General features: G+C 51.3%; 1 protein-coding gene across 2 annotated transcripts in view; it reads right to left on the bottom strand.

Annotated features, from left to right (window-relative positions):
* Positions 1-24,828, bottom strand: part of IGSF3 (immunoglobulin superfamily member 3) — a 90,872-nt gene that overhangs the window by 3,620 nt on the left and 62,424 nt on the right. For both annotated transcript variants that reach the window (XM_036091800.2, XM_036091801.2), the window contains 5 exons: positions 23,354-23,755; positions 19,510-19,914; positions 8,267-8,677; positions 5,200-5,607; positions 1,358-1,831 (listed from right to left, as the gene is read on the bottom strand). In XM_036091800.2, the coding sequence (XP_035947693.1) occupies positions 1,358-1,831; positions 5,200-5,607; positions 8,267-8,677; positions 19,510-19,914; positions 23,354-23,755 (2,100 nt within the window). The remainder of the gene's footprint in view (positions 1-1,357; positions 1,832-5,199; positions 5,608-8,266; positions 8,678-19,509; positions 19,915-23,353; positions 23,756-24,828) is intronic.

The raw sequence follows: 24,828 nt of genomic DNA, 5'->3' as shown, positions 1-24,828 counted from the left end.
TCCCCCCGCCAGCTTCTGAGAGCAGTTTTACCAGAAATGATGCTTACTTGCTTAACATTATCAATTGAAATGCCATTATGGACCATTTACAAATGTCCACAGTGAATTCAGTGCTAGTTATTCCTGGATATGGAAGGGAATGAAACCCGCTCCCCCCACACCCCAGACCCAGTCGAGGTCTGCTCTGGCGTGGGAGACCTCAGCAGGAGACCTTCCATTTTCTCTGGAAAATAAGGCTGCTGGATGACCTCTATGTACTACGAAACTTAAATAGGGACATCCACAGTGGGCAGATAAAATGTGGTCTAAACACCTTCGCTTGTACTTTTGGGTTATTCAGTAGACTGTTAGGGTGTCTGAGTATGATTTAGGCTTTTCTCTGCTTTCATTTCTACTGCATAGCTGTTGCTCAGTATTATTAAGAATATTCAACATGCACTTACACTTATTAGATTTCCAAAGTATATGAAATTGCTGATAGTCACCCACTTTTGACCTACAAAACTTCAATTTCATATGGTTCCATCTCCTAAACAGGAGGTAGTCAAAGAAAAGAAAAAGCTGATAAAACGAGAAACCTCAAATCAATTTACCCGGTAAAATGTTTTGGCTGAAACGGAAAAGAGGTTACAGTTTCCAGCAGATTTTTTATTTCTGCATTGCAGGCCAAGTTTACGGTGACAAATGCCATCTTCAGTCTGCTCTATGCCACACTTTGACAGAAGGGCAACTTAAAAGAGTGCCTTGTGAGAAAAAATCATTTAGGTCAGCAATTATTTCTTCCAGTCTCTGGCCATGGAGTCTCTTGATGTGATGAGAATTCTGAGCTCTGGACCTTTCTGGAGTAGCCACTGATGGTGAGCAGGGCCCTGCAGTATCACTGGTCATCCCAGCCAATCATGCAGAATCCAGCTCAACCTCCAAGTCACCCTCCAAAATACACACGAGCCAGGAACTTGAGAAAAACAGAGCAGCGACGCACTCGGGCTTCATTTTTTGTCCTCCTTCTGAGTCTGAAACACGCTAACTGGCTAAAGTAGGACTAAGCTGGATATTCTAAAGAGCGACACCGTAACATCTCACAAGATACTTGGATAATGAAATCTCACTAAAATAGAATCTGGTGGAACATCGAGTTGATTAGAAAGATTACTGGATGGTATGTTCTCACTTTAACTCCTATCCTCAATTGAGGGTCAACTATACGAACTGGCATGGCAAAGTCGAAATGCCTATGACAAGTGGGAAAACTGCTTATTAACCCATAATCGAGCTCTGATTTTATTCTTCCAGACCACTGGAACCAACGGTTGGAACCAACAGAGACAACCTTCCCCTGCAACCTGGGCAAACTCACTTGTGTCCAGAACCCGGATGCCGATGGGGGCCGACTCCTCTTCCGTCAGCCGGTACCATTCCTTCTGAGGGCTGGGCAGCCACTCCTCCACTCGGCAGGAGTAGTTCCCCGTGTCCTGGGGGCTTGCCTGCAGCACGGTGAGCCGATAGAGCAACGGGGAGAGCCTCTGGAAGCGAAGCCTGCCCTCCCAGGGGCTGCCTTCTGGGCCAAAGACGGCATCTGGGCCCACGCTCAGCAGGGCCGTCCGCTCCATTGGGTCCTCCTCCTCCTCCTCCTCCTCGTCCCCTTCCTCCTCCTGTTCGCCCAGGCCAGGGCCGTCCCTTTCCCCTCCAGCTTTAGTCCTCAGGGAGTACCAGGCCACGGCAAAGCGGGAGTCCTGACTTGACCGAGAAACAATGCTGCAGTCCAGCTGGAAACCTGCCTTCTCGGACACTGTGGCATTGGGGACCACCATGTCCACCTGCAGGGCAGCATCTGGGGGAGGCGAGGGGCAAAAAAGGAAAAAGAGGCTGTTTTAACTTCTTTGCTCACAACAATCTGCATGTCCGTCACCAAATACACTCTAGTAACATAGTTATATACAACACACACCTATTGAAAGCAAAATGGAAGGAGAATCTCTAGAAAGATCGCTAGGCTATAGAACACTGGGTACCCTACAAGTCACTGTGTGCAGAAGAAAATATGTTTTATTCCGACACATGTATCTGTTTATATTTGCATCGAATATCCGCAGAAGAATTCACAAGAAGCTGGTAGTACGGCTGCTTATGGGAATCTGGGGAGGAAGGGACACTTATTTTCACTGTAACCTCTTGCAGGGGCTGAAGGGTCCCCCTAAAAATTCATGTCTATCTGGACCCTCAGAATGTGACCTTGATTGGAAATAGGGTCTTTGCAGCTGTAACGAACTCACCCTGGATTTAGGGTGGGCCCTAATCCAATGACTGGTGTCCTGATAGGAAGACAAGGGGACACACAGAAAGGACATAGAGGCAGAATTTGAAGCAATGCAGCCACAAGCCAGGGGACACTTGGGGCCACGAGACGCCGGAAAAGCCAAGGAAGGATTCTTCCCTAGAAGCTTCAGGGGGAGCCTGGCTCTGCTGACAACTTGCTTCTAGACTTCTAGCCTCCAGAACTGTCAGAGAATAAACTGTTGTTGTTTTAAGCTATGAAGTTGGTACTAATTTGTTGTGGCAGCCCTGGGAAATTCATTCACCCCTCAGCTTCTGAGTTCAAACTGTGTGCATGTGGACCATTATCTATGCCACAGTGAACCCGAGGAGGTAAGTAATCTCCAAGGACTCAAGCCCGAGACCTGAAAGGGCCCCGCGCCCTGAGCACAGAGCCCCCAGAAGGATGACACGGACAGCATCCTTCCGATGGAGACGGGAGACACAAAACGGCCAGGGAAAGGTACCAAGCAGGGGAGTCACACTTCAGACAGCACCAGGCAGCCATAATCTGTTTCTTGATTTTGCTGTGCACCCCCCCTTTTTTTTTCTGGCTCAATGGGGTAGGTACTAAACAAATAATCCATTCCCTACCTCCTAAATGGCCTGTTTGGCTCTGTTTATGAAATGCTCATAAAAGATGCCAACATAATGGTAACAAAAGTAGAGATACCAAATCGGATTCTGCTTGGATGAAGACCAAATAGGAGCATTTCCCAAGTACTGTCCTGGGCTTTCAATGAATTGGCTTAATGTTGCTCAAAGGTGAACACAAAGCTGGGGGTTCCCCCACCTTTGTGGGGCTCTGCCAAGCCCCTCCACACCCGCCATGGCCCATCTAGAATCTTGGTTTGCATCGCTGGCACAGAAAGCCTCGGGAACCGGCTACAGGTGGCGGGAACAGCGCCTCAGCCCAGCTCCCATGGGGGAGAACACGCTGGAGGGCAAGGTGGCAGGGCGCAGAATATCCGTTCATAGGCGACTCACGCTCCTTGGCTCATCAGCTGATCCTTCCAGAGAGCATGGCTAACTGTAACCCCAGAGCCATCAGAGAGAAATACTGCAGATCAAGGAGCAGTCTAGGGCACCTTTGCTCTGCAGAGTCTACCACAGTGGTATCCTAAAGCTCCTAGTGGCTGGCCAATAAGACGCAATACACCCAAAATGGCAAGACGATCAGAGACCACTGGACATTTAGTTCCTCGGAAGGGCCTCTTCCCCATCTACTCTCCCTTTGTTTTCTTCTTGTCTGAATACTTACAATCTAAAGATTTATTTATTTTAGAGAGAGAGAGAGCACAAGCAGGAGGGGCAGAGGGAGAGGGAGAATCTCCAGCAGACTCTGCGCTGAGCGTGGAGCCCGATGCAGGGCTTGATCTCACAACCCTGAGCTGAAACCAAGAGTCGGTGCTTAACTGACAGCACCACCCAGGCGCCCCTGAATGCTTGCTATTTAAGCATTTGAGTTTTAATTTAAATTTCCTGGCTCCTTCCAGTGCCTCGTCTGCAGTAATGACTCAATGCAAGTTTTTTGAATGAAACTAATGTCCACCTGTCCACGCCCCCACCTTTAACATATCTCTGTACGAATTTGGTTGCCCGTGTCTGTCCCCTTCTAGAATAGGCCAAACCACCTCCCTGTGCAGACTTTAGCACTCTTTCCTGTTTCAGGTATAAGTCCCAAGAAAGTCCGCTTATGCCTCCTCTCTGTATGTTAGGCAGGAATGCCGCCGGTGCTCCCTAAATGTCTGCCAACCCCGCCCCGCGCCCCAGTCTCCCTGCAGCCCTAGTGTGGGGATGCGCACATGGGTGGGTGTTGGGGAAGAAGAGTGCTCAGCTGCCACCTCTCTACAATTTCACCTTTGGGAGAAGACACGCAGCAGTTTCTAGGCACGGTAAAAGGAAAAAAAACAAAAGCTCATGGGAACTATGAGTAACTCAAAGCAGAGGTGATTTCCCATCCAGTGTAGGCAAGACACAGAGCAGTGAGATAATGCGCCTTTCCCGGAACAAAGGGCGTATTCAGTCCTGAAGTGTGTTCCGTGACACATGGGGCAGGCACAGCTGCGAGGCTCCACCCACGAAAAGAGCCGCTCTCGTGAGACGTGCAAACGTGACGGACGCTTCCAACAGACCACAGATCGGAACGCCGGGATGCGTGGGAAACGAACAAGACAAAGCGCTCACACCGACGCAGGCCACCAGTTCATTTCTGCTCCATGACCTCCGGGGGACCACTGACTTTTTGCTGGGACTAGGATGGACGAGGATGTGATGTCGCAGGGGACCCAGGAATCCGGCTTACCTCTGCTTTCATTACGGGTTGAAATGAGTAACCGTAATTCTACCGAGTAATTATGTGCATTTAGCAACTTTAGAAACGACAACAAAGACAAGAAAGGCCACACAGAGCAGTGACTGGTACCAACAAAATTATTAGGAAATGAGATTGAATTTCATCTCTTCCTATTTAAAGCATGCTCTTTCTATTTAAAGCATGTGAATCAATTCTTTTCCACTGTAAATCCACAGGCTTAATTTTTTTTAAACCACATGGCTACTGTTTCAAGATTTTTGCATATCCACCACCTTCTGAGTCGGAATGTACCTTAAAAAGAAAATACTCTATGTTCTGCAACAATTAATCGAAAAATGCTATTCTGGTTAAGAAACAGAATCACTTTAGGCCAAAGCCAGATGTGCCATTTTCCTTTCACGAGGGGAAAAAAAATGTGAGACAATCCTGAATGCAAATGCAAAATGTAAATGCTCATAAATTTAACTGCAAACAATGTATTAATACACTCATTTTGTGCAGCGCATAAAGTATGACACTTGGAGGGGAAATACGCAGAGCAGTGACAGCCTGGGGACATTAACCCTCACCTGGCCGCATGATGGTCACAGCCATCTGCCCGGCAGTGTCCTCTGCCCGCTTATACCACACGCCGCTGGGACTGGGCAGCCACTCCTCCACGCGGCAGCTGTAGGTCCCACTGTCCTGCACTGCCACATTCTGGATGAAGAGCCGGTACACACCGGGGGAAGGGCTCTCCAAATGCAGCCGCCCCTTCAGGTTGTTTTTGGCCGCCTGTTCCCCATAGTGGAAGGTAGCCTCGCGGCTCAGGCGGGCCACGGTCTCCCGTTCCGGGTGGTTGGGCTTCCACACAAACCACTCCACCACAAGCTGGGAGGCCGCGCTGGTGCGGTTCAGCACCACACACTCCAGCTGCACCTGCTGCGTCTCCAGGACCGACAGGTTCCCCTGCGCTTGGCTGAGCCTCAGGCGGCTATCTAGAAAGGCGAGGAAAGACATATTAGCCTCATGGAAGGACAGGCCACCCACATGCACCCTTTCCACGTACATTCTGAGTCCCCTGATCATGCGTCTGAGTGCATGGATTGCGAGCAGTTCATGGTAACAGCGGTCCCCCCATTTCTATCTCATCGGTTCAGAGCATAGGAGGGAACAAGCATGAGGTACAGAGGACTCCACACCCAAATGAGAGCAGCCCATGAGCCTATGGTTGACCAGAAGGGCCGGCTGGGAAGGGCCAGGCAGAAAAGGACAAGGTGAGACCCCCTTTCGAACCAAGAGCGAATTTTGAAAACTGACCACATGATGACTAGAATATGCTGGACCGTCCACCACAAAAAGAACTGCAGATGAGACAGTTAAATATGTTCCCAAGTTGGCCTTACGAATTGCAGTTCTTACTTTCTCGGGTTCCCTCTCAAGGTGGGAACAGAACAGATCTGACCTTAGTAAAGAGAAGCCTGGTATTGATAGAACCTGTGACTTGAAAACTCAGCCAATCAGATTCTCTTCCAGAGAAAAAAGTGTCCCTAATGATGGTATGCCCTGACGACATGCGTGTAATTTCATAAAAGGTCCTGATGAGCCTATCTGGACCGGGGGGGGAGGTCAAAAACCCACAAAACTGTAAAAGCATACAAGCACCTGGCGAAGGACACTTCCTGAGTGATACCCGAGGAGGGGGGGAGGGCCATGCACAGAGCACTTTTTACTTTTTTTACACTTCAAAACTGTCGGAATGTTTTACCATGCAATGCAGTAACTTCTGTAATTAAAAGGTCAAAAAATTAAAATAACAGAAAAAACGGGTGCCTGGGTGGCTCATTTGGTAAAGTGGCCAACTCTTGGTTTTGGCTCAGGTCATGATCTCTAAGTCATGAGACCGAGCCCCGAGTTGGGCTCCACATTCAGCGCAGTCTGCTTGAGATTCTCTCTCTCCCTCTGGCCCTCCCCTCGCTCACCCCCTCTCTCTAATAAATAAAATCCTTAAAAAAATTTTTAAATAACCAGTCTCCCGAAAATATACATATACATATATGCGCATGTGCGTGTGTATGTATGAAGATATTAACTCTGGTTGTCTTTGGGTTGAAAGATTATTTTCTTCTCTTTTTGTGTGTTTTCCAAAAGCTCTATAAGCATATTCTTTCTCATCAGGAAAAGAAGGAGAGGGGTGGTGCGTAGAGAAAAAGAACTAGAAGCAGGGGAAGAAAAAAACAACGAAACGAAAAAAATCACTGAAAAGGAGGGATGTGTTTTAATCAATGTCCTGTGAGTTTCCTGTTTACAGTGTTAGTATTCCCACAAACAGAGATCTCACTAAATGTGTTTTGACAAACATCCGTGCAGCCCTGTGCGTTGGCCCAGTTAGCTCGCTGGAAGTCTGTAGTCTCAGATGGGGAAATTCCCTTGATAAATTTAGGATCCACAGAGAATCTCTTAGTTTCTGCACAAATGAGCAAAGGCAAAGGATGAATGGCAACTAAGGGGGAACTCGAGGTGGGTGGGGGATCATGTCCTCCCAGCAGAGAAAGTGACCAAAACTGAAAACATACAGGAAGAACAGAAACCTAAAAGAACATCTGTGGGCCAAATGACAACTGTCAGTTTTCAAAAGCCCCAAGGACTGGCTTGAGGTCTCTGGAAAAACCAAGAGGGATAATGCAGACCAGAGCTTCCTGGGCAATGCACCCGCAGAACGGTTCACATAAGTGTCACAGAGGTGCTGAGAAGCCTGCAGCGGGGCAGTCTTAGCAATACAAGAGAGCACCCCCAGCCCATCAGGAAGGACAGGATAGCACAATAGATTGTAGGCCATGTAGGAATGAGGGATGGAGAGGGAGCTAAAGGCCACATCGTGTGGGGAGTTCAAAGAACTAGAGCTCTTTAACAAGGAGAAGGGGAGACTGACAGGGGCCCCCTTCACGCATGAAAAGATATGACCCAAACTTATTCTCGGTTGTTCCAGGGGCAGATCTAAAACCTGGAGGGGAATTACGTGGAGGAGGGTTTTTCAACGAGTAGGGCTGCCCTGCAGTGGATGGAACGGAGTCCTGCGGAGGTAGGAAGCGTGCTTACAGAGGTCAGGCGCCACCCCTGGTCTGTCGGGGAGCAGAATGAGGCCTGCACCCACAGGCTCTGAGACAGGGCCGAGGGGTGGTCCGCTCTGGAGATAGGAAGGGCTCCCCCCCTGCCCGGGGGGGCTGAAATGGGTGGTAAGGAAGAAAGGCGAGCAGACGAGGGAGACCAGAAAGTGCCTTCCAGGCGAGAATGCTGGGTATGGAGCCGGCACCAGCCCGAGATCCAGGGTGCAACCTGCAAACCCAGGAGGAGATGCAGGAGCCCCCAGGGACCCTGCCTCGCGGCCTCCTGCCCAGCACAGCCACCCCTTGGGGCACCACCTGGTGAGGAAGATGCTGTCCCCAACGGCAGAGCGGAGGGTGCTTTCCTGAGTTGGCCCTACAGCACCAGGACGCGCCCGAGGCAAAGCCAGCAGTCCGCACGGCACTAGGGTGAGGGTCTGCATGCCTGCACCCACCCCCAGCGTGGGCCCCACAGAGCCCCGCCGCCCCCCGCCCGGGCAGTCTGCCTGCACGAAAGCCGCTAGCCCAGGACGGCCGCACCCTGGGTCCTTACCTGGCTGCTTCACGGTGACTTCCGTGCGCCCCGAAACCTCCTCGGCCAGCTTGTACCAGGCGTAGTTGGGGCTCAGCAACCACTCCTCCACGTGGCAGTAGTAGCTGCCGCTGTCGCTGACCTCGGCCCTCTGCACCGTGAGGCTGAACAAGCCCCCGGACACGTGCCTCTCGAACTGGAGCCTGGCTCGCAGGCCCTCCTCCTCGGCGTAGGTGCCGTACTCAAAGGCCGAGCTGTGGGTGGTCTTCAGGATGAGCTTGCCGTCGGCATCGGAGGGCTTGTGGACGTACCACAGCACGGCGAAGTGCGAGTTCTGGCTGGTCTGAGACTTGACGGAGCAGCTCAGCTGGATGGGCCTGTTTTCCACCAGGGTGAGGGTCCTCTTCGACTTGCTCACCTGCAACTTGGTCACTGCAGAGGAAAGGGGGTGGGGCAGTTCAGCAGCGGAGCCCCACACAGCTCCCGGGGGACTGAGTGCGGCCAGGCTTCCCCCGAAGCGGGGCTCAGCATGAGGGAGGCGGCACGGAGCCGGCTTCACCCCAACATCCCTCCACCTGCCTCCTCCCTGCCTCCCCTCCTATCACGCAGCCTCCAGGGGACTCTGCGAAAACTCAGATCTGCCCAATCACTTCCCTGCTTAGAAAGTTTAATGGCTCCCAACTGCTTATAGCTTATAAGGAAAAAATAATTCCTTTTCACAGTACAAAGTCCCCCAGGATCTGGCTCTCGCCCAACTGTCCTGGCTCATCTCCACGACTCACCCCTCCAGCCCCCCCCATCTCGCCCCCAGTCCCCCTGCACCTCCTCCCTGAGCTCTGGTTTCTGCTCAGCTGTCCTCTCTGCCTGTCTCCTTCCACCATCTCCCCTCTGGCCCTTCTGTGCACTCGTCTTTCCACCCCCTTCTTCCTTCCCACCCTGGGCCGGCAGCCCCTCTCACTGCTAGCATCAGCACCCTCTACATATCTTCCGACTCTTTTTCCTTAGTCTCTCTTCCACCCTAGTCTGTGAGCGCCTTGAGGGCAGAGATCAACCTTTTTTCTGGAAGTCTGCAAATATTTCGAGTGTGCCCCTCCTGATGCTAAGTGCCGGGGATACCCCAAAGAACACCACCATCATGCCTAGTGGACGTTCTCATTGCGGCACCCCCCAGAGCCTGGCACGGTGCCTGGGCTTCAGAAAGTACTCGAATATCTGCTGGGATATATGGGGGAGAGCGTGCCAGAGAAATAACGGTAGCAGGTATTGAAAGGATTGCTAGGGGTGATCTTCCTGGGGCAGAGAGAGGGAGGAGGCTGAGAGGAAAGTGGCAAGCAATGGGACAGAACAGATTAACTCCAGTGTCCTTCCCCTCGCCGCCCTGCTCCAAAACCAGAGGGAGGACAGACTCCAGAGTGCCACCCTGCTCCAAAACCAGAGGGAGGACAGACTCCAGAGTGCCACCCTACCTGCTAATCAATGACTGGGCTCACCTTTAAGGTGGCAAGAAGCCAAGGTCTAAGGAAATATATCTTATGAAGGTAACCTGGGATCATACCCACTCCATCCTTATTATACCTGGCTGTGCTTCTCCCCTACCCACTGTTGTCCCCCTACTAAAAAAGTTTTTTAAAGAAGGAAAAAGATGCAGCTCCAAGTTCCTCCTAGGGAGCTAACAGTGAAAGCAGCTTTTCACACCCCAACTGAAATTTCTGAAAGCCCCAGACAGTCATTTGGACACCTTGGTCACACACAGATAAACATTCTGGATGGCAGAGAGGATTCAGCAAGCCAAGGGATGGCGGGATCTGATACCCAATGCCATTACTGCAAAAGCAACTCTAAGAACAAGTAACTCAGTGGTGAGTCAGGAGACACTCCTCACAAATGACTGCTGAATTCACATTCCCACAGACCTTCCCAAGCCATCAAGAACACACCAATATGAGGGGCGCCTGGGTGGCTCAGTGGGTCGAGCGTCTGACTCTTGATTTTGGCTCAGGTCATGATCTCAGGGTCATGAGATCAAGCCCAGTGAAGGGCTCCTCACTGGGCTCGGAGTCTGCTTAAGATTCTCTCTCTTCCTCTCCCTCTGCCCCTCTTTCCCCACCCGCTCTTCCCCTCTCTGTAAAAAAAAACAAACAAACACACCAACATGAGAGAGAAATCCTACATCCCATGCCCCACCCTTCTTTTCATCTTTCTTGTGAACAAGCCCAGTCCCCTGCCTTCTCCCTTCTTCAAACAGACAAAGTCCTCCAGGGCACATGGGAATCCAGGGCAGGGTTTACCAGTAAGCTTCCCAGCTCTGCAAACTAGATGCACTTAGCTTGCCAGTCGACTTTTCAGATCTGATTCCTACAACACTTGAAACAACCAGCTCCCTTTTCATTCCCTTCCAACCCAATTCACCACATGCAAATGATATCTATATCAGCACAAATGATACCACCTGAATTATCTGGTTCTTGTCCAAAAAACTGGGTTGTTCAGTGTGGAGTAGAAAGAGCTTTAAAATGTATTATTAATTGGGGCTGGATTATTTTTGCAACTGTTACTAAGGAAACCTCAATTGCTATAGTAACTGCATATGTTAAACTGAAATCCTATGACTAAGCCTCAATTCAGTCACGTGGTCTGAGAACAAAAATCCAAAGAAGAAAGATGTTTTAAAGCATTTCCATTTTTTCTTTCCTTCCCATGTCAAAATATTGTGAAGTGTTGAAAAGCTTGAAAGAGAGGCAGTTTTGAAATTTGGTGCCTGCCTGACAGGTGGGCAAGGGGTCAGCTCCTATTCTGCGCTTGGAATTTCCTCCCCCATCTCAAGGGCAGGGAGGGCCTTGCCTGAAGCCCAGGAGAGCTGTCAGCCCCCATGCCTACTTAGGAAGATCTCAGGAGTCCTGACCAGTACTGCCCTGGGCCTTGTGAAGCATGCTTGCACCATCCTCCTCCGTAGAGGCTGAGGTGGTGGGGGTGGGTGGTGGGAGACGACAACAAACGGGACACAGCCCACTTTAGGACTGGAGGAATTTTCATCTACATGATGACAACACCTCATAGCAGTGTTGTGGCGGCTAAACGCAACAGTCTATAGAAAGAGTTTAGCACAGAGCCTGGTATAACATAAACATGCAATACATTTTTACTATTTCCATTTCATTTTGGTCTCTGGGTTCGGTGCCACATGCAAAGCACACCATGAGATCCAGAACTGTCAAACTAAGTGACCAACTTACTACTAAATGTGCAGCCCCTGGCCCAGGCCCGGCGTCACCTGGGAACCCGTGAGAAAGGCAGACTCCCCGACCCACCCCCCACCCACTGACTCAGAATCTGCCTCTAACAACAAGATCCCTGGGTGATTCCTGCGCACCTTAGAGCCTGAGAATCCCTGGACAGGGCCCCTGTGAAGGAATGGATTTAGGGAGGGCAACCGCACACAGGTCATAGGAAAGCCAGGGGCGGAGGCTGGGTTAATCCCCAACAGTGAGTCAGCGGGAGGAAGGGGCAGGAAGAGAGGCTGCCGGGCAAGGCCCCACCTGCTAGCACAGGCTCAGGCTCAGGCTCACGCCGGTGCTGCCTCCAGGGGGCGCCTCAGGCTCCTGGAGCCAGGCCGTGCCCGGTTTGAGGGACGGGCCCTTTCTTTGTGCATCTGGAGAGTTCCCTTCCTAGGCCTCTCATCGGGCGGGATCATGGGTGTGGCATTCTGGGAGAGGCTACTGCATTACAGCGAAGACAGCGCATAGCGGGTGGTGAGAGGCATCTGGGGGGACTCGGCAGCAGGGGGGAGCAGTGGCTTCACCGGCCAACTCCCCCAATCCTGCGGACCCTGCTTTGTGCGCACCCCCCCCCCCAGAACTCCTTTCTTCCATCAGTAACGATTCTCTTATACCCTGCGAGAGCTCTTACAGGCCGCCTCACGTTGAGGTTCATTTTTTAAAGGCCTTTTCTTTCCTATGAAATTATAAGCATCTGAAGGGCAGGGACTGTGACCCAACCATTTGCTAAACAAATTAAGAAACGGATGACTGAATAAAGAGGCGACTGATCTCTTGGAGGTATGGGAAGATAAAGGAGAGGCGCTGAATCCTGACTGCGACGGGAGGGACTGCACATTTCACAAAGTGTGTGATGTCGGACCTCAGCCCTTGAAAAACAAGTGAGTAGGTGTTGCCCAGGCACAGGAGGGGAGCGAGAGGGCACCCACGAGAGAGGGGATAGGGAAGCAAAGGTGGGAACTGCTCTGTGCACCACATTCGGGGAGAGCAAGTGGTCAGTCCTGCAGATGAAGTCAGAAAGGTACGCGTCCGCTGCACTGCAAGGGGCCTGGAGCGCGTACCAGCCGCTGCCCATCCACGGTTCTCAGGGGGCCCTCCGGGGCCCTCCAGCATCAGCATCCCCTGGGGACTGGCTGAGACCACCGAGTCACAAAGCTGCGGGGGGGGGGGCAGCGAGGGGCAGTTTCCTGAGCCCTCCAGCGAAGTCGGAGGCACACGGGAGTTTGAGAAGCCACAGGTGTGGTGCTGAGGCGGCCGCGGGTAACCCAGGATGGAGCAGCTTCTGTGCAGGGGGTGCGCAGAGCCAGAGGACAGTGAGGAGACTCAGGCAGTGAAGGAGGAGAGGAGAGAGAAGGAACACTGTGCTTTACTAAAGACATGTGACAGTGATCAGAAGAGTGAGGCAAAGAGGGGGGCTAGTGGCTGGCCAGCAGACGTCTGTCAGGTTGAGGGAAGCAAGTCTGCCAAGAAGGGAAAGCTATGGGGGAGGAATGAATGGGGGGGGTGTGTGGTGTGTGTGTGTGTGTGTGTGTGTGTGTGTGTGTCCGTCCCACCCTCTCTCAGAGAAGGAGACGGCAAAGACACCTGCTAGTCAAGCAGCTACTACACCCTACAGTCCCTACACCCCAAGCCTGTGCTCTTCGCTCTCCCCACGGTCATGCCCTAGTTGAGCCCCTAGAAGCTCTGCCCAGCCTTACACTCAGCCTGCACGGGAGCTCTCCAGCCCCCGCCCGCACCAGGGGGAGCTTCCTAAGCCGCAAACAGGAGCTCGCTGCTCCCAGCTTAGGGCCTGCTTGTGGCTCCTCAGGACAGCAGTTTTCAGCAGGGCAGCGATGCCCCCAGGGACACCAGGGAAATCTGTGGGCAGGTCTTTCCTTGTCGCATTGATTGGAAGTGGGGGCGGGGGGTGTTCTGTGGATGAGAGCCAGCGATAGATATAAACCCAGGTCTGGGATGGCTCCATGCAACAAACCTCTGCCTCGGGTCCTGCATGACTTTCAAATGACATTCATGTGGGGGAAAACTCTGTCCCTGAGCCCAGAACCTATTTTCATTTTACTATCACCACAATATTTTTTTTTTTTTAATTTTGCATGGTTTTAATATATACCAGGGAAATGAAGGGAGGGTTTTCCTTTGTTTTGTTTGGCATTGCTGCAAGAGCTGCTCAGGATTTCGGAAAGCGTGTAGGGGACAGAAGCGCCGCTTGGGCAGAGGGGCCTGATGCTCAGTCGGTACTTCTAGGGACAGGGCAGCAGGGTGGCTGCCCAGGATAGCTGTCCCTGAGCACGGACGTGTTACAACACATCACTGTGTTATGAACTACTTTTTAAAAAATTCATCCTTTATTCCACAATGAGGGCACTGTAACAATTTTTAAAGATTATGTGAGTAGGAATGTTATACTGTCTAGGAATTTCATTTTAATAGTAGTAAAGGGACTATTCTAAATTGTTATAAAAAGGATTATATGATCTGAGCATGAGCAGAACTCCTGATTGCTCAGTTTAGAGAAAAATGTCTTATTTAACAAATTATAGATGCCTTTCTATGTGCTGAGCACTGTTGTAAGCACTTCATAAATATTGACTACTTGCTCCCCACCAGATCTATGAAATAAGTATCATTACCCCCAGTTTGAGAGATACTGGCCAAGGTCACACGGCTGATAAGTGGTAGAGCCCAGATTCAAACCCAGGCGGCCTAGTCTATCCTTGCTTTAACCAGCACATATGATGACCCTCCACGCTGTGGTGTCTAAAAGGGGCTCCCCTGAACTGAGGGTTCTAGAGGGGAGGGGGGTGGGAGGATGGGTTAGCCTGGTGATGGGTATTAAAGAGGGCACGTTGTGCATGGAGCATTGGATGTTATACACAAACAATGAATCATGGAACACTACATCAAAAACTAATGATGTAATGTATGGTGATTAACATAATAATAAAAAATAAATAAAAGGGGCTCCCCTGGCCCTCGCCAACATACCTGGGGCCAGAGCCCTCCCTGACCCGATGCTTCAGTCATATCAAAACATGCGTGCTGCTTCCTCCCTCCATGATATTCTCTGTACACTCTGTTCCAAGCCTGGACTGTCCCGCTGCCCACGCCCACGCCACCCGATTCCCTCCTCGGGCACATCCCCCAAGCCGGCTCTCCCACCACCCTTGTGACTCTTCCCCGAGCTTCCGCCTTCCCAAGCCGCAGGACAGCCTGCCAGGCAGGAACGGGGACACAGCCCTGCCTGCAGCTGCAGCACCCAGCATGGAACCTGGCACACAGTAGGTGCTCAAACATGCTTGCAGAAGGCAGTGGGAGCGAGGACTGAGGAGAAAGGAGCAAAAGTTTGGAAGTGGAAACAGCTAATTAGGAGTAACGCAGACATGCCCTGTCTGTCTTACCTGTCTGCAGACAGAGCAGTGACCCTTCTGCGCTGACTGCAAACAGGTACACCTGGCGTCACCATGACAACGGGGCCTGAGGAGGTGCGGGAGGGCTGGGGACTCCCCTAGGGCTCTGGCACTCCTGCTCACTGTCTCTGAGCACTCAGCAGGCAGAAGCCACATGCACTCGGCATGCGAGGAGAATGAACCCCAGGTTCTCCTAAAAGAAAGTAGGGGCCAATCCCACTTAGGATGAGGCGGGCTGTCACTCACCAGACTGTGACAAGGACAGCCACTGTTCACATGCCCTGGACCCATGCAAGTCAAAAAAAAAAAAAAAAAAAAAAAAGCGCTCAGCCCTCCCAATCTGCCAGGTCAGCAATAAGAAATTGGAGAAAACAGATTTGGCAGCATCCACAGGGTATTAAATATTCATCCTGACTACCCATCAGTAAAATCCCAGCAGAATACACCCACTGACAAGTCGGCTTTCTACACCGGAGACTCTCCTCTTGGAAGCTTGTTTATTGCTTTGTCAATCCGAATGTGCAATATTTAATAGCCAGACCAAGAGAGGGTCATAAACATTTGGAAAATGAGTGCTGACATTTCCCTTATTGCTTCTGTATTTAGGGATATGTAATTGGAGGGTGTTTTTTGGTGCTAAAGAAAATCAGAAGGAAGCAACGTGATGCTTGGAAATTAAAAGAAAAAAGAATTGATTAAGAGCGAAGAATCGAATATGTTGAACTGGCTTAAAGTCTTGCCTAAAGGCCCTTGGGGGTCACCCCCTGTGATCGATGGGAGTCAGGCTAAGCTAAATCAACAAAATGGGAGTGATGGCATTCCTTGAAGATTTCCTTGGGGACGTGCAGATGGAGCAGGAAGTAGGTAAAAAGAATGGTCACTAATAGATCCACAATCAATCGTGCCATCCAGCCAGAGATTTTAATGCATCAAACACCTGTGATGTGGTCAGGTCAGCAGGTAGCCCCAGCAAGGACTGGCCTGGGGCACAGATCACACAGAGCCCTTTGGGAGCAGGTGACATGAGCAGTGAAAGGCTGATACGTGGACCAGCACGAGAGAGCCAACAGTCCCTGGGTTTCTCTGTGATTCTGTTGGAATAAGAATATTTGACAAAATATTCTTAAAAGGGCCAGTGGGGGCAGGTGGTGGGGGATGCTCCTAGGGAAAACACCAGAGCAGGGATAAGAAGCCCTGTTTTGAGGGGCAAGGAATGGAGGGAGAGCAGAAAGAAGAGAAGCCAGCACTGGTTCTGAGCTCTAGTATCCCCAAATCTTAGGAGCCATCTTGTGGCAGAAGTTTGAAGAAACGGGAGTTAGAGGAGGCATAAATTAAACTCCTACACCATTAGCAGACCAGAACCTCTACGGGTACCTCGTGACCCCACTTGAAAAAAACAAATTTAAGTATTTGCTAATAGGTGTCAGGAAATCAAGGATGGTAAACCAGAGAGAAGAGAGGTCAAATAAAAGTACCTGGTACCAAAGAGGATTCCTGAGAAGAAAAAAAAAAAAAATTATATATATATATATATATTCGTCTCGAAAATATGCAATATAATAAAATTAAGAGCTTGGGTTCTGGAGCCAGACTACCTGTCTGGATTTAAATCTTGCTTCTGCCTCTTATTATGGATCATTAGATAATTTATTTAAGGTCTGTGTCAGTGTTCTCGTCTATAAAATGGGTGAAAGCTGGTATTGTAAGAACCAAGTAAGCTACTGCGTATAAAGCATTCAGGATGGTGACGGACACACAAGAAATGCTCCATAAAGATTAGCTGCCGTGTCGTTGTTACTATTCTTACTACTACAACCACCCGGGCTGAGACTCCGCCATGCCAGCAAGCTCCAAAGAGAAACTTCTTCCATTAATAAGGCTGTTAACTGAATGCAGAAAGCATAATCTCCAACTATATGGCCTTAAAGAAAGTCAAAGTCCCCCTTTCGTCATCCAACCCCACTGCTTTTTAACAAGGCACACGTGGGTTCAAATCCCAACCCTCACCCCCCACCCACCACTTCCTTGACTTGGGCAAGTCAGAACTTCTCTGAGCCTCAGTTACTTCATTGAGAAAGTGGGACAGCAAGAGCCTCCTCCCAGGTTAGCGGGTGAAGACAACATGAGATCACACACGCCGAGTGTCTTACACAGTCAGCCCCCGTATTTTCCACTTCTACTTCCCCCCTATGAAGGCGCAGCACCAACCGGGAGTGTGTGGGGGAAAAAAGGAAAAACGAGCATGAAGCTCTTTGGGAAAGACGAAGGGCTAAGTGCATAAATGTTTAACAGAGGAGAGATGGTAACATTAAGAGGGATGCACTCTCCCTGGTGCGTCAGCCACTCCCCGGGCGGTGGCGTGCGGCCCCAGCACCCACCCAGGCTCCCTGCAGCCTCCAGAGGGCCTCTGGGGTGCATTCCTGCTCACCTCTGAGCACCGGCCACGTGACCAACAGCCCCTCCCAAGGCTCCCACACCAGTGCAGCTCCTTCTCTCTCAACAGTGAAAGCACAAACCAATTCAGCACAAGCCACAAAGACCCGAGACGGTCCTCAGAGCAGATCCTCACCCCCTAGCTCTCCAGCTACATTTTCCACCCAGGAGGAATGAGATGGTGTGATGGAAAATGGAGAGAACTCCGCAAGTCGAGGAGACCAAGGCCCACCAGCAGCTGCCATCTCGGTTTTCCACTTGACAAGCTGGTTTGCCACATCGTGCCTCCTAAGCAACGGGAGCCTGGGTTTCTTCGCAGAGAAACCACACGGGGATACAAACATCTACCTTGTTTCACTGCTGGATGAATTTTTAAGAAAAACATAGGTGCTAGTAAGCACAAAGCCCGGCACCCGAGAGGTACTTAACACATTTATATCCCTTATTCTCTTTAGTAACCCCACAAATCAATCAGAATCCAAATAACTTGAACTTCGATGAGCTAATTCCTAAGCCTTCCCTTATGTACTCCAGCCTTAGATTCCAGATAGGGATGGAAACAAGCAAGTATGAGGAACTGATTCAAAAAGGCAATGTCAGGCAAGGTCCTGGGGTCAGTGCTAAGCCTACCTTCTACAGCTGCAGAACCATGTGACAGGCACCGTGGCTCACAACCCGACCTTGAGGGCCAGAGGAGACCACAAAATGTGCAATTACAATCAGAACGTCCTAGTCAGTGAGGCAGGCGAGTGTGTCCCTTGGCATTTCCACAACAAGAGGTCACACAAAATGGGGTCTCTGGTTAACCCTCCATTAACCCAAAAATCCACTTAAGCAGCACAGCATCTTCCCTGAGCTTGTTGTTGCCCAGGCTTAGGCTGTAATTGACCAAGGAACCCCTTCCCATCATTTATACAACTTGCTTGTCCCAAACTCTGGTGCAGAACAGGGCTTTTATGGGGTTAGAAGAGGCCAAGGATAAAAGTTCAGACAACACCACTGTGACCATATGATGTGGTGGAGCAGACCAGGTTGGACACGAACTACGGCTGTGAGTGGGCAGAAAAATCCTCTTTGCCAGGTGTTCAAACCATCTTTGCAAAGTGGGCAGGTCACAAAGTCAGAAAAACGTCTTTGCGGAGTCACTTCTCATCCCCACCTCCCTTCACCGAGTGGGTGCCTGTGCTCTCTTGTTTGGGGGTCTGGCGGCGGCGGCAGCTAAACAGGACCTGCAGCCTGGGCTCCACCTTCCACCAGCTTCCAACCAAGCAGGAGGGGGGACAGACACCGGGGACACCATAAAAGCACATATACTTAGGAAAAGGGTCCAATGAAGGAGCGGTTGCAGAGTGTCCTGCTCCTCTCTTCCCCCCACAGGAAAGGGCATGGGAGAAAGGCACACAAGAGGTTCAAACCCTCCCTCCACCCTTTACCAGCTAGGCGACCCTGGGCTAGTCGTGGAATCTTTCCTGAGCTTGTTGTGAAAGCATCATAAAACCAGGGACCCTAAGCACCTGCCACGAGGGAGATACTCAGTAAGTGCCTCCCATGTTCCTTCTCACGTTCAACATTCTTTATCGGCCAACAGGGAACAATGGTCCCTCCTCCACGCCTACTGTCTCAAGGATTACAGGAGATGAGTCTAAAAAGACATGACGATTAAAAGTGGTTTGTAATCCCTGATTGGATCCTGGTTCGGAAGAAAAAAAAAAAAGAAGAAGAAAAACTACAAAGGACATTATAGGGACAATGGGGGAAATGCTGGTAACGTCCCGCAAGAGTGGTGAGTTCCCCAGGCCCGACAGCGGTGTCCTGGTTGGACAGGAGAGGGTCCTCGTTCTTAGGAGGCGCCCGCTGAAGGACTGAGAAGCAGGAGACCCGACCGCTGCCACTGATCCTCGAATGGTTCAAAAACAACAACACCAACCAACCCGAGGGAGAAAACAAATGCAGTAGTCAGCCACTGACCAGCCAGGCCAGCGAATGGCAATCTTGCAGCCAAGCCACCTCCAGATTTGAAATTTCTCCAGGCGGAGAAAGCAGGCCGGCCAAGCGCTCGATGGCCCCCTCCGTCCCTGCAAGCCTGGCACCCGGGGCACGCGCCCACGACCCAGCACCCCCCGCCCCGCCCCCGCGCCCAGCCCCTGACCTGGCTGCAGCACCCTGATCTCCAGCAGGTTGGAGGTCCGCTCGGCCAGCCGCGTCCAGGTGTTGTTGTAATTCCTCCTCCACAGCTCGGCCACGCACTGGTACTTGCCCGCCTCCGTGTCACTGGCTCGGCTGATGCTCAGGCGCACGTTGTTGCTCGACTCGGCCTTCTCGATGGCCGTTCGAGTTCGGAAGCTGGAGGACCTGTCCCCCCACTGGACCCCTCCGTCCCGGGTGAAGGTCACCAGGTCATGGAACTCGAGGGTGCCTACCGGCTGGAACCGCCACGTCACTGACACGGGGACTCTGGCCGGGTAATGGGGTTTGATGATGCACTGCAGGTCAAAGGAGTCGCTGTAGGTCACGCCCGGCGTGCGGGAGATGGCTGTGACCGCAAAGCCTGTTTCTGGAGGGAGAGCAGAGAGACTCCAGCTAGGGGAGACACCTGGCTTTCTCAGGGCAGCGTGCCGCAGTGTTGGGGCTACTGGCAAAGCTAGCGGAGCAGAGCCAAGGCTCTGGGTCTCTCTTGATGCCCAGGCCAGGGTTACTTTAGCTCTTACATGGAAGCACGAGCCCAGAAGATCACAAGACCCCACAGACAGAGGCCAGACGCAATTCTCCTTGAGCAGCACTAAGCAAATCCTTCCCAATGAAACCTTCATGTCGATCTGCCTCCCAACAGCCCCCTCCCAGGGAGTGAGGTTTATAGGCAGAGCCATTCCCAGAAGTCTTGGGATCCCATGCTAAAATAGGAGAAAAAAGCCCCCAAGCCAACTTCATTCATTGCCTGCAAGGTGGACACAGCCCCCAGCCCCGACACCTCCTCTGTCTGGTCCGCAGCGCATTGGGGCTGGAGAACGGGGAGGCAGATGGGAGGACGTGTCCCATGTTCCCAGTGGAGGCTTGCTCACCCATCCTTTTTCCACTTTCCTTGTGAAATCCAGGGGAGATGGGCAGTGAGGAAGCCACAGCAGGTGGCCTGACCTTGAGCAGGTGGGGACCTGGGGTGAGGTGGGCTTCTGCCGTCACAGTACTCCTTATGGACAGGCAGCTGACCAATCCCTGATACCAACTCCTCAGCGGGGGTTACCTGAGTTCCTTCACCTTGAAACACTACTTAATATTAATACATTGGTTCTGCTCATAAAACTGGGACTTACTGAGCGCCGTGTGCCAGGCATGGTGCCAACTGCCGTGCTCATGCCACACTTCACCAAGTCCTCAAAATGACCTTGTAGGACAAGAAGGAGCACCATCCGTTTCTTAGGGACGAGGCAGAGGCACGGAGAGGTTATATAAATTGCCCACGGTCAAGCTGCTTGTCGATGGCAGTCAGGGCTCTTATCAGGTGGCGTTACCCACGGGAAGTGGTTAAAGGCACAGACCCTTGAGCCTGATGCCCGACTGTGACACTTTCTAGCTGTGTGACAGTGAGCAAGTTACTTCACTTCTCTCTGCCTCTATTTCCCCATCCGTAAAATGGGTCCTTGTGGGGATGAAATGAGTTAATATTTGCAACATACTTGGCATGGAATAGTACCCGGCCCATGCCATGTTTTGTTAAATACGTCGTTAGCTGAAGAAACAAAATACACATAAAGGAAAGTACTTTAAATTCTGTGGGTAAAAGACCAGGCACAGAATGAATCTTTTGGTTTTGTGTAGGGAGGTTAAGTCAGCAAATAGGTCGGCATAATTTGCTGAAAACTCTGGATCCTTAATTTGGATTTCATAAGCTATCTTTATGTATCCTTAAAATAAAAAAAGTTAAGAGCCAGAGACCCATCCTTAAGCCTGAAGTGGTTGTGATGGTCACTCGGACCCCTGCATGCAGTATACATTGCCCTGAGGGTGGTGGAACATAGGACCTCGGGGAGAGGACACACACCAAGGGTTCCTGGCCTCAACACCCGAAGGGGAGAGAGCTTCTCCAAGCAAGGGACTCTGTCCAGACCTGACAGAGCACACGCCATGATCATGGTGCACGGAGCAGCCGGCTTACTCTAACTGAATGATCACGATGGTCCAGGGGTAGATGGAGGAGGTACCCACCTGTTATCGCCCCGGGGCGCCTGCTGAGAGCGAGCCATATGTTAACTGCACCAATATGAAAACTCGTGTGGGTCATAGGCAACCTGAAGCCACGGTGCCCTCCACTCTCCCTGCCATATCCCTTGGGCTGCCCTGATTATGGCTTTGGCCAGAGGCGCCCCAGGGGTAGAGAACAGGGAAGCAGAACCAAGCCCCAGAATCCCAGGTCAGAGCCCCTGGTGACCCTGACTGTGGGAACCACAGACCTATGGTGAGGAGGAAAAATCTCAGGGGATTAGCGGATTCTGTGAGGTGACCTCTAGAGAAGCGCTCCTGATGAATGCTAACCACTCCTTGGACGTCCCTAACCTCACAGTATGCGAAGAATGCCCGTGACCGGACAGCCAGACGCTTCCCCACAGGTGCCATCCCCAGGTCCACACTGGTGCTGACTGAGCCGGGCGGCAAACTCAACCAGTGGACGAAGCTTCCACAGACAGAAATCTGAGCAATACGATGACTGCAAGAAGCAGGACCAATCTTGGGGATTAAGCTTTTAGAAAAAAAATGTGTAATTCTAATCTTGGGCGGGGAGGATAGAGTACTCTGTTGAGGGCAAAAGCAGCTGGGGCTGCCATCTTTACGGGACTGTGTCTAAAAGCACCACCAGCTCTACCTATGAGGAGAGTGGACAACACGGTCCCAGGGAGTGGGACACAAAGCCACTAAGGACAAATGATGTCACAGCTGTCCTGATAAACAGGAAGACCTAACAAGAAAACAGGCAGCAGACTGGCCTTTTACAATTTAATATACTTATTATATTAGGCAGATAAACATTGATAGAAGCCTCCTTAACTGCCCCGTGAGAAGCAAATCTAATTCTCTGGTTTTAGCAAATCTCAAGGTATCTTTTAATTTCATCCTAATGAGGAAGTGGCTTTCCTAAGGAGGTGACTTACGGAGGACGAGACAAAAGCACAGGCTTTGAAAAAAAAATTTGAGAGACTCCTGCCTTCCCTGGTCCAGATTCTGGGTCTGTCATTTAAAAGCTGTAGTCCTGGGCAAATGAGTTAAGCCGTCTCACTCAGTTTCCTTGTAAAATCGGGTTTAGCTCTTGGCTAGGTGAAAATTCAAAGGGACGATTAAGCTTAAGTGCTTAGACTCAGCCAGGAACATAGAAAATGCTAAATAAATTGGTGAAAGGGGGATTTTCTACCCTTGTCTGCCCTGCGCTGCAGAGCAGGAGAGCCTGGGGGCAGGCGAGAGAGGCTCTGCTCTGGGGGGCCAGTTTTGGCAGTGACCACATCCCTCCACTTGGGGCCACCACTCCTGGGGGTGGCCTCGCTCCCCTGACCAGAATTCTTCTAACTTCACGCCTACCACGTGGACACAGAAATAGTGAGCGCCTCCCAGCTGCCACCAGTCCCCAGGGGCCCCACCGTGCACCCCTGCCCCGTCAACCCTACCTGCACTTCGGTAACGGTCCCTTCAGTTAAATCTTTCAGAAGGTGCCATCCGTTTCCTGCCAGGACTCTGATAAAAGTCGGGATAAGGTTCTTGACAGGGAAGCAGTCTCCCCACAGCCCCACAGAAAGACTACCAGATTCTGGGGGCGCCTGGGTGGCTGTCGGTTAAGTGTCTGCCTTTGGCTCAGGTCATGATCTCGGGGTCCTGGGATCGAGCCCCGCATCGGGCTCCCTGCTCGGTGGGGAGACTGCTTCTCTCTCTCCCTCTGTGCTCTCTCTCTCTCTCTCAAATAAATAAAATCTTAAAAAAAAAAAGAAAAGAAAGACCGCCAGATGCTTACTTACCGAGAGCCGTGATGGAGATGGGGGTGCTGGCCCGGCGCTCCCCGACGATCTGCCACTCGCCGTCCACGGCCCGCACCCATTCGGTCACGTGGCATTCGTACTGGCCCTCATCCTCCTTCCTGCTGTTGAAGATGCCCAGGCTGAACGAGTTGGGCTGCACCTGCTCCATCTGGACGCCCCCAAAGCTGCTGCGCTCCCAGTAGGACGCGCCGGGCTGGACGGTGCCGTCCCGGTCTAGCCACATGATATTGCTACGGCGGTTCTGCCGGTCCACGAGCTGCCAGACGACCGAGAAGCGGCCCTGCGGCCGGCCCGCCATGCGGATGCTGCAGGAGAAGTGCAGGTTCTCACCCTCCAGGATGACGCTGGCGTTGCTGGCCACCTCCACGGAGATGCTGCTCTCTGGGAAGAGGGACAGAGCACCACACTGCGGCTTTCTGGCCCCTCCTGCACCCTCCCCGCAGACGCAAAAAGGAGAACGGGTGCAGAGGTCATGCTATGCAGGTGCCGTTCCCTTGGAGGATAAAAGCCCTCTGACACTCACTGTCGCAACCCTGGCTGGTTCTGGGCACTGCTCCCCAGGATTTTAAGATCCGTAACCTTGGAGGCCCTTTGCTGGGTACCAGGATAAAGTGTGGATAAGGAGGGTCTAAGACCTGAGACCGCATCAGAACCTAAGAAACACAACACGATGACCTTACACTTGGGGCATAGAGGCATTTATCAGAGAATCTGTTCAGCTAGGGTTCAAGGATTCTTCAGCTCAGGAGTTTCAGTAAGCTGAGTGACTCGGGAATTCTATTTCACCTCAATCTTCCCGCCGTTCAGTGCTACGGCAGGCAAGTAAACGCTGAACGTCCGTAATGTGCCCTTAGAGCTCTTCAGGGCAATATTAGCAAGCAGCCCAAAAATGATGGGAAGTACTTGGAAGAGAAACATGAGCTTGCTTGGGTGCGGGTAATAATGGCACAAGCATCTCATTTCACAGAGGGGTGGGGAGTAAGCGCTCATCCTTTTCATTAAGCAGAGGAACATACCAAGGCCACCGGCTCTCCATCCTGCCGCCCACATTCAGCCCTGGTTCCACTGCTTCGACCTTAAAACCTCCTGCCAGTCAAACTCTGGGCTAAGGATCCACTCACTCCCTTGGCTCCTTTGCTACTCACTTAGCTCCATGACGTCACTCAATCGAATTATTTCAACTCTACGTGCCTTCTTCTATAAGATAGGGACGGTGGTATTTATATTGTGCAGTTTTTTAAAGATTAAAAAGGAAACAAGACAATGTATATAAATCACCTAACACACAGGAGGTTTCCAAAAGGTGGTCACCATGATCATGATTAACTTACAATTGCCAATAACTTTTGTTTTGATAAACACCCTGGATGTTCAAATCTGCCTTAATTATGCGTACATTATTTTGTGTAATTATCTATACTGAGTTTTAAAAAACGCACAAGAATACAAAGTAC

This window comes from Halichoerus grypus, chromosome 5, assembly GCF_964656455.1.
Source record: "Halichoerus grypus chromosome 5, mHalGry1.hap1.1, whole genome shotgun sequence".
Lineage (NCBI taxonomy): Eukaryota > Metazoa > Chordata > Mammalia > Carnivora > Phocidae > Halichoerus > Halichoerus grypus.
Note: the sequence above shows the minus strand (reverse complement) of the source record. Positions and strands in the feature narration are given on the sequence as shown.